This window comes from Dendropsophus ebraccatus, chromosome 1 (genome assembly GCF_027789765.1).
Source record: "Dendropsophus ebraccatus isolate aDenEbr1 chromosome 1, aDenEbr1.pat, whole genome shotgun sequence".
Lineage (NCBI taxonomy): Eukaryota > Metazoa > Chordata > Amphibia > Anura > Hylidae > Dendropsophus > Dendropsophus ebraccatus.
This window is the reverse complement of record NC_091454.1, coordinates 150,516,559-150,528,663: the sequence shown is the minus strand read 5'-3', so window position 1 is coordinate 150,528,663 and position 12,105 is coordinate 150,516,559. Positions and strand designations below refer to the sequence as shown.

Sequence of the window (12,105 nt, the reverse complement as noted above, 5' to 3'; positions counted from 1 at the left end):
GAGATGAGCGAACCTCGAGCACGCTCCAGTTCTTCTGGACTCGAACGCTCCACATTTGTTTACCGGTGGCTGAAGAAGTTGGATGCAGTATTAAGGTCATAGGCTCGATCCATGTTTCCAGGACTCCATAGGGCTGCATCCAACTTCTTCAGCCATCGGTAATCAAATGCAGAGTGTTCAGGTTTGGAAGAAGCTAAGCGTGCTTGGGGTTTGCTCATCTCTATGTGTCTGTTGTAAGCAGTTACATATCATTATACATTTACTTATTGACTGCTTATAGCAGCCGTAACTTTGCTTAAAGTTTGGTTCAGCACAAACTCATACCTTAGAAGGTTATATTTGGCCGAAGCTGCTAAAATAGCATTAGCCGCATGGTAATATGAACAGGAGGACGGAATACATGACTTCAGGTTCATGCTCGTGTTGGGTGACTTTATTGAAGATTGCTTCTATATAGGATTTATTTGGAAAAAGAAATCTTATATAATAGGAAATGTGCTTAGAGTTATGAGTAGTTCTGATTTATTATATATAGTGTGCAATGGCTTAAATATTCAGGGACATTTGACATTTCAATTCTTCTCTCTTATAAAGTTTTTAGTGTCTGTGGTGTCCTCACCACTTGTCCTATTATTATATAATGCTCTCACAAGGGGTTGTCTAATCTGGCACAGTTTTCTGTTTGGACCTGATCACTGCAGGTTTGGCTACTAGCTCCCCCTGCAAGCAGGCAAGTTCCACCAGGAGTTTCCAGATTTGAACTTAGTTCTGTCTCAGATGTGTGGTGGAACCTTCTTCTGTGATGTCCATGTACCCTAACAGGACCTATAGGCAGGTTTGTCACCTAAGACAACCCCGGGTTTACCAATGTAAATATTGTAACTGCTCTTGTAGTGCATTGTTGGGGTGGATTAGAACTTACATTCTTTATGTTTCTGTAGAGGAAGAAGGCCGGGATCTTAGTTGCCTCGTGGCCTCTCTTGTTCAGTTGATGTCGGACCCGTACTTCAGGACCATTGTTGGATTTCAGAGTCTGATCCAGAAGGAGTGGGTTATGGCTGGATATCCATTTCTTGATAGGTGCAACCACTTAAAGAAATCCGAGAAGGAGGTATAGTACTAATATGCCATGAAAACTAACGGCTCTTCCGCTAATGTATTGGTTGTCCTAGGATGTATGTACATCATGTTTGAGCCACAACATGTAACACTCAGTACTGAAGTACAAAAGAAATGCTGTAATGTGCCCATGGGTACTGAAACATAGGCAGTATTAAGTAGAGATTAGCAAACCGAACCCATCAAAACATTGCTTAAAGTAAATGTACGACTAGGTACATCGCTTTGTGTTTGTTACATGAACAAACCGGCGCCAGTGCAGGGATGCCAGTGACGTGGTTCTTTTTTGAACTGCCACCTGGTTCCCACACATGGCGCCAGTCTATTCCTGAGCACGGGCCCAGCATGAGGCACTGGGGCTGGCCCACCGCCCCCTAGTTTGACTATCTCCCCTCTTTGACGTGGCTCCATTGATTCTAATGGAACCGTTTCACACTTGGGGCCAGTGTGCCAGACCTCAGTGCTTCATGCCGGGACTGCGGCACCAGCATCCCAGCGCTGGACTGTTTATGTAAAAAATACTAAGTGATTTAACTAGTAAATTGGCTTTAAAGTTTGGTTCAGCACAAACTCATACCTTAGATAGTTCTATTTGACCAAACCTGTTAAAATCACTTTACCATGCAGCTAAAGTTAACAGGAGGAGGGATCACATGACCTCAGGGTTAGCCCGTAATGGTTTGGGGACGATGTCAGAGCTACTATGAAAGCTTAAAGTGACACTGTCGCCTCCTTTTTGCATTCTGACTTCTCTACACAGGTGTAATGGGTAAATTTAGTAGTTTTCATACCTTATTTTATATCGTATGTCATGGTGCTTGTTCAAGTAAAAAGTGATCTTTTATCAACTGCAGATTGTGCTAAGTAGGCGGGGCTTCACAGCAACAGCGCTACTTAGCCCCCCCTCTGTGATGCCATCGACACACAGACCCCATTGGTATGGGCTGACCCAGAGGGGGTGGGGCCTAGACCTTTAGGCCAGCGTGTTTCAATGGTCGGCGAGGGGGCGGGGCCTATGTGCCTATGATGCCCACTTAACACAATCTGCAGTAGATAAAAGATCTTTTTTTACTTGAACAAGCACCATGACGTATGATATAAAATAAGTTATGAAAACTGCTAAATTTACCCTTTACACCTGTGTAGAGAAGTCAGAATGCAAAAAGGGGGTGACACTTTAAGTAGCCAGTAAACCGTTATGTTGTGACACATCAAAGTGTAATTGTGCACTGTGTCCCCCTAGGATGTGAGATGGTGGCAGTCACTATTATGTAGCTATGTGACCCCTTAACTGCAGTTGCTTGATGTCTTCAGCACATGCAGAGATCCAGAAGATTCTGTGACCTCTAATAATCATGCTCAAGTGTCATAACTTGTGCCAAGAATAATGGAAGCTGTGTGCCTTCCGCATACTTCTGAATTATTTATTGCTGAGCATAAGAACAAACAGAGGAGAGTCTTAATGTCTGGTCCAGATCAATTCTGTGTTCTCTGCTTCTTCTTTATCCAGGAGCTGGCCTACTTTGTATACAAGCTCTATTCCCAGAACTAACCTGCAGTTCCCTTCTCCAGAATACACAGGCATTTGTTACAGCAGCTTTATTCCTGCTCATTATTGCTTTGACATTTCCATAAATATTTAGTTTGGCCTTGTCCTGCGCCCTGTGTAATGACAGCGCTGTGCACATAAGTACCCGGGATCACATGGCATGTAGCGGGTCTGAAGACCTGCTGTACCTTTATGTAACATTAGGAATATGCAGTCAGCAGGTATTCAGCAAAAAAACACAAAATACCTGGAATACATGACTTGCCCCACATTTTAAACCGTTTTTCTGCCTCCCTTGTCAAGTGGGTGAGCCTTATTTAATAGGGGCATGGCTTTAAAGAGGTTGTCCAGCAAAAAATATTTTTCTTTCAGATCAACTGATACCAGAAAGTTATATAGATTTGTAATTTACTTCTATTAAAAAAATCTCAAGTCTTCCCATACTTATTAGCTACTATATGTTATGCAGGAAATGTTTTATTTTCAGTTTGACGCTGCTCTCTGCTGACATCTCTGGCCGAGACAGGAACTCTGTCTCAGTTCTATATGAATCCCCATAAAAAACCTCTCCTGCTCTGGACAGTTCCTGTCTCGGCCAGAGATGTCAGCAGAGAGCACTGTGTCAGAATGAAAATAAAACATTTCCTGTAGGATATTTCCAGCTAATAAGTATGGGAAGACTTGAAATTTTTTATTAGACATATTAGACGTACAAATTTATATAACTTTCTGACACCAGTTAATTCGAAAGAAAAAGATTTTCGCTGGACAACCCCTTTAATGTAATGCCATGTACCAAAGTGCAGTAAAGTTAGAATGGTTCCCTTTTAGTCTTGGAAATCTATGAAAACCTAAGATCCACTGGTCATATGTTCTTTGGAGGAAAAGTGGGGTGCAGAGGGGGTGGCCACATCACTTTGGGGGATGTATGTTGTATATGTAGCTTGTTACATTTTTAATGGATTTTATCCCACCCGCTGTACTAGGTAGTATAGTAAGCATATAATCTGCAGCATATACAGTACATGTGACCATACTCATAGACAGGGCTGTGGAGTCAGTAAACCACAGCTCCGACTCCTGCTCCTTCATAAATGGCCGGTCATATACCAGGGGAGTTATATATCACACTGGCTCAGCAGCTTTTCCCTAATGTCCTACATGATCCTGGGGCGACTTCTGAGGGAATGAGGAAAGATATAAAGCAACTTCTCCTGTGTGTGCAGGGGATGCAGACAGTCTCCAGCCTCCATGTCCTGAACTACTCACAACTAGACTAGATGGAGCAGGTGGTCTTTTCCTGCTGACAGTCTTCTATGTTTCTAACTAAATATTCACCATACACACAGAAACACTGCTAACAATGCCAGATACCTGTGATTATAAAGGGGTCACACATAGTGATATAGAGGGGTCACTGTGAGTGTGGGGGCACACCATAGCACACACTCACACAGCCTGCTGCAGCCATAGCACACACACACACACAGCCTGCTGCAGCCATAGCACGCACGCACGCACGTACGTACACACACACACACACACACAGCCTGCTGCAGACATAGCACACACACACCTGCAGCTATAGCGCATGTACACACACACACAGCTGCAGCCATAGAACACTGAAGAAAAACACCACATTGAGGACAGAGGTTACTGCTACACTACTTATGTTTTCTCCTCCTCTATATTACACAGCTGCTCATATACAGTCATCCAGCATGCAGGAAGAAAACAGCACCACACACACACACACACACAGAAACAAACTGCCAAATATTTATGACCGACAACTTTTCCTCGACACCCCCCCCCCTATCTAATAGGGTCAGCGCCCTAATAGAATGTTGCTCATAATATATATTGATGAGCAAAACTTATAACATTCATATCAAAGCTCAATTTTAAATTGTTCTAAGATCTTTTTTAAAGCTGGAGTCGGATTCTATAGCCAAAACTAGTTCCGACTCCACAGCCCTGCTCATAGACAGCTATTCTACCCTAGAAGCAATGCTTATAGGAGAGAATACCCTCCATACATACAGTAATCAAGAATAATATGTGACATGGCTATGTGCATAAGGCAGGATTAAAAGCAATGGTATTGCATATGGGGACAGGATGAAAGCTCCATACCTTCTCTTTAGGTCTAACTATATAAGTCTACCCAGTGTTCGGCTGCATAGCTTAGCAGCATAGACGTGCACTGTTTTATGTCAAAGCTGGTAATGTCATATTGTCAAACATCTGTTTCTTTCCCCCAGTGTCCCCTGTTTGTGCTGTTCCTAGACTGTGTTTGGCAGCTCCTGGAGCAATACCCGGCAGCTTTCCAGTTTACTGAGACCTACTTAACTGTGTTACAAGACAGCACCTGCATCTCACTCTTTGGGACATTTCTGTTCAACTGTCCACACCAGCGAGTTCAGCAGAGTACTGTAAGTAATACACCACGTAGACATGCATGATGGCTTTCTGTTTGTCCATTTAGTGTGATGTTAACCAGACCTTTCATTGTATAAGATATATAATCACACACACACACACACACGTATATATTCCACATCAAGTGCTAATAGACACATCTTTAAGTGTCTGGTAATCTGTTAAGCTGCATCATAACTAAAAAAAAAGAAAATAATGAAAATTGCAAACTTGCTTTATATCACATCTATTGTTTAAATGTTTTCAGATCATTTGATGCCAAAAAGGTTTGTACTTATCAGCTGCTGTATGTCCTGCAGGAAGTGATGTATGCCTGACATAGTGCTCTCTACTGCTACCTCTGTCTGTCCAGAGCAGGAGAAGTGTTCTGTGGGTATTTGCTACTGCCCTTCACAGTCTCTACAAATCTGTATTACTTTCTGAAACTTCCATATCACACGCTCAATTTCCATCAACCCCTATACGACCCAGGGCGTACCTGTACGTCCTGGTGTCACTAGGGGAGTTCAAAGCCCTGAACCGCCTCGGTCCCGGGTTCCGCTTGTAGTTGAAAGTTGTACAAGTTACATATTGTTGTAATCGTAACGACTTGAGGAACATATATAACATGACAGTTTTACCCCAGGGGGAACAGCGTAAAAACAAATACCTCCCAAATAAAAAAATGTGTGGTTTTTTTTTTTTTTTCAATTTCACCACACATTTAATTTTTTTCCTGGTTTCGCAGTGTAATTTATGCAAAAATTCAGCCTGTCATTGCAAAGTACAATTAGTGGCACAAAAAATAAGGGCTCATGTGGGTTTCTAGGTGAAAAAATGCAAGTGCTATGGCCTTTTAAGCACAAGGAGGAAAAAACAAAAATGCAAAAATTGAAATTGGCCAGGTCCTCTAAGGGTTAAACAAGAACGATGATGAAAAACACGTCTTTAAACAAAATACAAAAACATAGTACATTTTTGCAAAAATAGCACCACTCCTGTCATCGGGTTGTGTGTGGTAATACAGTTCAGCTCCACTTAACGTCAATAGAACTAAGCTGGAAAACACACAAAATTCAGGCAAGTGTGATGGCGTTTCCGTGAGCATGGTTTTCTAAACGGCGAATCGGCAAAGTGCAGACTGGATGAGGGTTATTACAGAGAGTGGAAATTTTCACTTGTTTTGGTGTTTATTTCAACAAATGTTATAAAAAGAGGTGCAGCCACAATGGTTGTTACTGTTACATTTGCTTCTCAAAAACTTGAAAGTTTGTTCAGGCAAAGTGACTATTTATCAGGAAGCTTATTCATATGTGATAACCAACTTGGCAGCATGTCCTGTTGTCACTTCTGCAAAAAAAACGCCTCTGGTAAAAACCTGTTAATTACAGAGATATTTATATTGTACGGAACATCATTACTAATGCCAGCTGTTGCTTATACAATATATATCCAGCGTATTACAACAGAGACGTTTTTGTCCACAGCTATGGCAACCTCAAAATAAAAACCTCATATTACTGGCTGCTGCAATAAAACCTTTGTATCTTGAACCTTTATAAAAGTTACCTTATTTTATGTCAGCGAAAAAAAAATTGTAACCCTTTTATAAGAAAATGTGTAATCAGCAAAAAAGTTATTGATTTAAGAATTTTTGGCGAGGTCTTTCCTAATTTTCCATTTTGCTATCCATATTTAGGCCGGGTTCACACTACGTAAGACACTGTCCGTTCTGTAACCCGGCTGTGCCATAGAACAGCCGGTGTTAGTGAAGTTTATCAGTACCAGACGGATAAACTTCAATTCTATTAAATTGGGATGCGGGCACATCCGTGTGCCGGAGCCGCGCACTCCATTGTGTGACCTTTCAGGCTGCTATTCAATGAATAGCGGCCACACAAAACTGACATGCCAGTTTTTTGTGCGGCCGCTAGGGATCCCGGCTGGAGCGTATACTGTGTGTATACACTCCGGCCAGGATTCCCTCTGACTGCAGTACAACATAAGTTTTGTATTAATCATAGCCGTTGTTGCAAATCGGCAATAACAGCCGTGATAAATACAAAACTTGCGTTGTGTGAACATGGCCTTATAATAATAATAATAATAATAATAATAATAATAATAATAATAATAATAATAATAATAATATAAAAATTTATTTTTGCTCTGTTACATATCAGTTATTTTCTTTTCATCCTTAGGAGTTTGCAATTGGTAAAAATATTCAGCTAGGGGATGAAAAAGGACTGAAATTTCCATCTGTTTGGAATTGGACGCTGCAGTTTTCATTGAAGGATCGTGCACTATTTAACAATCCCTTGTATATTGGAAAGAGTGTGCCGAGTGTTCAGAATGGAATTAATAAAAGCTTCAAGAGGACAAAGGTACAGTGAAGAAGTGCTGAATGTAACCTGTTGTTACTCCTCCCACAGCCCACATATAAGGGGATATTTAGCTATGTATTTCTGACTGTTCTCTAGTGGAAATATATTGAGCAATATGGCTTGGATTGAACTGCATATTTTTATTGTTCATATGTAGAGATGAGCGAACCTTGAGCATGCTCGAGTCGATCCGAACCCGAACTTTCGGCATTTGATTAGCAGTGGCTGCTGAACTTGGATAAAGCCCTAAGGCTATGTGGAAAACATGGATATTGTCATTGGCTGTATCCATGTTTTCCAGACAACCTTAGAGCTTTATCCAAGTTCAGCAGACCCACCTAATCAAATGCAGATCGTTCGGGTTCGGATCGACTCGAACCCGGTTCGCTCATCTCTATTCATATACCATTCGAGACTCAATTGTTGCATATACTGCACATAAGGAAAGACTGGTTTCATGTAATGTTATTCATGCCTAACGTTGTCTTCACATCTTTGTTGGAGGCTTCTTTGCACATCTCCTCATAGTTTTTGATGGGGAAATAGTTTTGCATGCCAACACATCAATGGACCACATTATAAGTGTGATCTGGCACTGCGTAGTGATTTTGTTTTGTAACAAACCATAATGCATAATATCTTTGATATTGGAAAGCACAGGATGAGGTATTTTTCCACTTATGAGTTTGGAATGAGTTCTGAATACCATGGAATGCACTCACCGATTACCCCCAAACCCTCCTGCTCCAGCGCATGCCGCCAATCCTGTCCCTGGTCAGCGGCCGTAACAGGGCTCCGCCTTGGCTGCTGACTGGCTGAGCGGACCTGACACGTCACGTCCTAGGTGCCCAGTCAGACCAAGAAGTGTCCGGGGACCAGATTGGCGGTAGAGGTGAGAACATGTTATTTCTTTTATCCTCCCCGGCACTTGTGTAAAAAGAGGTCTACACCGAATTCTCCTTAAGGGTCTGTCCACACGTACAGACTCGCAGCGTAAATCTCGCTGCGAGTCTGTCAGGTCCTGGCAGTTCCCTGTCACTACATACTCACAGCAGTATGTAATTCTGCCGGCCCCTTAAACCCCTTCGGCTCCCGCCCCGCTGTGTCTGTATATACGTTACCTGTCCTCGCTGCACGGGGTCCCGCTGTCCTGCTCTCCCGCCCAGGCAATCAGTGGCTGCGGCTGGGCAACACACTGATTGGCCGGGCAGGAGAGCAGGACGCCGGGACCCCGTGCAGGAGACAGGTAATGCATATACAGACCAGCAGAGCGGGAGCTGAAGCGGTTAAGGGGCCGGCAGAATTACATACTCGCAGCGGTCGTTCAGGCAGCTAGTAATGGTGCAAATGTGTGAAAAGTATTACAGCTTGGACATGGCTCCTTTTCAAAGTAAGTTCTCTACTGTATGTTGGAATATCTCCTTAGCAGCAAGTGTCTGGAGGCCTAAGTTGATAATTCTTTTTCCATTTTATTCTATTTAAAGAAAAACTATAGTTCTACGTTACGGGGAATACCTCCTTCCTTGAAGAATGGGATTATCCCTCAGCCAGAGTTAATGCCACGCAGGAACTCTCTAATACTGAGATTACGACCTGAATTGGTCCATCAGGCTCCAGAAATCCAGAACAATGGACTACAGCAATATCTCAGTAACTTCTTTTCTAAGCCGATGGACTTGCATGGAGTGATTTTACCAAGGCTTAATGGTCCCTACATTAAACTGTGGAAACTCTTATACCTTCGATGGATTCCTGAGGCGCAGATTAACCATGGTGGCTTCATCACTGCCTTCCACAAAATTTCCCTGTTGGCTGACGAGATTGAAATGCTGCAAACAAGTCTGCGTCAGCACCGGAGTTTTCCATTGTCGCAGGCTACATCCCCCGAAAGTGAACAAAGCAGAATGTTTTTCAGAGCTGATGACTTACAAAGCAGTTATGAGAGCTTAGACTTTCTTTCCTCCTCTTTCCCTTTTTCTCCAGTTGGGAACCTTTGTCGGCGAAGTATAATGGGCACCCCTTTAAGCAAATTTCTAAATGGTGCCAAAATTTGGTTATCCACTGAAACACTTGCCAACGAGGATTAAGGTTTATTTAAAGAGGCACTGTCACAAACATTTTTTTAGAAAGAAATCAACAAGGGTTGATTGCAAGCAGTTTTGCAATATACTTTCATTTTATTATTTTTTTAATTTTCTATGTTTAAATCAATGTTATACATATGGCCACTAGGTGTCTCTCTTCACTGCACATGTCTACAGCTGCTGCATGTCCACATTTGGTATCAGAGAATCCTGAGGGAGCTCGCATTGTTTGGTAAGCTCTCCTGACACAGTAACATTATACTGACTGAATTGTTGCATAACAGAGCATTGTCACCTGGTAAGCATGCACAGTTAATAATATAATTGCCATAAGGTAATAATATAAGTAGCCTAAGTTAGTTGTCCTCAGTTGATATACAACCTGCACGACGAAGAGGCACGTGAGTGTGCAAGGAACTTCCTTTGTTTGGTCTCTCTCTTTTACAGAAAAAAAGACCAATATCGGCATTGAGGGAATATGGACCACAGTTTGGCCAAATGTATAACATTGTTTTAAAACTAAACTAGAAAACTTAAAAAATAATAAAGCGAGTTTATTGTAAATCTACTTGCAATCAGAATCTCAGTGGATGTCTTGAAAAGAAAAATTGCGACAGGTATGCATTAAAGGTAGCAGATTGATGTGATAACAGTGATATTTCAACTGATAGTATGAAGTGCTGCAGTTTGTATCTTTAGCCATACACTGACCTTTTTTTTTTTTTTTTTTTTTTTTTTTTTTTATATTGCACATATAAAATGACAGATTTCAAATTTACGCACAAGATTTCTATGGTAAGGCTGGGTTCACACTACGTATATTTGAGGCTGTATGTTTGAGGCTGTATAGCAACCAAAACAAGGAGTGGATTGAAAACACAGAAAGGCTATGTTCACATAATGTTGTAATTGAGTGGATGGCCGTCATTTAATGGCAAATATTTGCTGTTATTTTAAAACAAAGGCTGTTATATTGAAATAATGGAAGTTATTTACCGTTATATGGCGGCCATCCACTCAATTTCAACATTGTGTGAACAGATCCTTTCTGGGTTTTCAATCCACTCCTGGTTTTGGTTGCTATGAGGACCTGACATGAGGACCAAATACAGCCTGAAATATACATAGTGTGAACCCAGCCTAAAGCTGTATAACTAACCAAAAGGTCTAACAGATTTATTTCTTACAGTCCTACGTCCAAGTGTAGAAGCTTAGGGATCAGATCACTGACTTCAATTTCTATTTTTATAGATTTCTTGCTGTACGGATATCAGCTTCAGGTTACATGTGTCAATGTTTTTTTTTCTTTAGGGGAAAAGATCTTTTCCAGTTATGATCTTTGAAGACATCTAAAGGAATACTGTATTAAGAATGGTTGTGTTTTTTTTTTTTAAGGGAAGTGGGTGAATGTAATGTGATTGCAGAAGCAATCATGCAGCTCATCTTACATTTTACAAAAGGTTTTTGCCCTATTCCTGTCACCGTTCCTGTGGGTATGTTACGTCTTGTATCCGATTCAGGAGTAAAATGAACATGATGTGCACTGTTAATTGTAGATAAATCTTAAGTTACAGAATTCTAGTTGTAGAAGTGCCTTTACAATTGTAAATTAAAAGTTGTATATAGTTCAGAATATTAGTTAACAGGAGTTTTAATTCTGGTACTCTCTGCATTGACGGCTTACTAAAGGATAGATGTGACTTATTTAAAATGTTGGTAGAAATTGTTTTTTTTTTTTTTGCTTTTATTAAAGACTTTCAATTGATGAATTGCAACACAGTATGACTGAACATCATTTACTCAAATTTCTGGGAAGAAGCGCTTACTGTTAATGCACAATTTATGTCCACTCTATCTTTGACTTCCTTTGGTCCTGTGCAAATTCCAATAATCCCACAATTTTACGGCAATACACACACCAATTGACCCTCTTCTGATGCAGCAAAATGGGGACAATCCTAGGAGAGCAGCATATTCGGTACCATTTTGTCAGCTTTATAGTAATTACAACATTGTAATTGTGTCTGTTCCTTCGACCTATGCTTTAAAATGACATTCATTATTACCGCATTTTAATTGACCTTAATGGAATGCATTGTAGTCAATGGAATAAGGGCCGCCCAATGCACACAGTGGGTGGACGTCAAAATAATGATTGACAGTTATACGTGGTCTTTTGCAACAGGTGTTATTTTTTAGATGTTTACACACAGTTTTTCTTTTTTCACCGTCCTTTCACCATCTTTACTATTAAATTCAATGGACTTTTCAATTAAAGACCCACCCAAAGGGCAATCAGTCCACCTGAACTAGAATAATGTACAAACAGCCATCGTTGTAATGATGGGTGCCAAAACATGAAATGACTGACATAATTTTGAACTCAAAATGAAGGATGTCATTTAAAAAAAAAAATGAAAGAAAAAACGTCATGTGAAAAGTCTAATGGTGACAACGTATGGATAGATCCCATGAGAAGATTGGAAGCTTGTCGATATTTATAGTACAAGAAAGTGTTCACCAGTCATCTTGTGCTCCTGTA

General features: G+C 40.9%; 1 protein-coding gene across 1 annotated transcript in view; it reads left to right on the top strand.

The window, feature by feature from the left end:
• MTMR10 (myotubularin related protein 10) overlaps positions 1–10,440 on the top strand; it is a 57,159-nt gene extending 46,719 nt beyond the window's left edge. The window contains exons 13-16 of the mRNA XM_069956539.1: positions 942–1,111; positions 4,936–5,106; positions 7,297–7,479; positions 8,964–10,440. Of these exons, the coding sequence (XP_069812640.1) occupies positions 942–1,111; positions 4,936–5,106; positions 7,297–7,479; positions 8,964–9,566 (1,127 nt within the window). The 3' untranslated portion in view covers positions 9,567–10,440. The remainder of the gene's footprint in view (positions 1–941; positions 1,112–4,935; positions 5,107–7,296; positions 7,480–8,963) is intronic.
• The last annotated feature ends 1,665 nt before the right edge of the window (positions 10,441–12,105 follow it).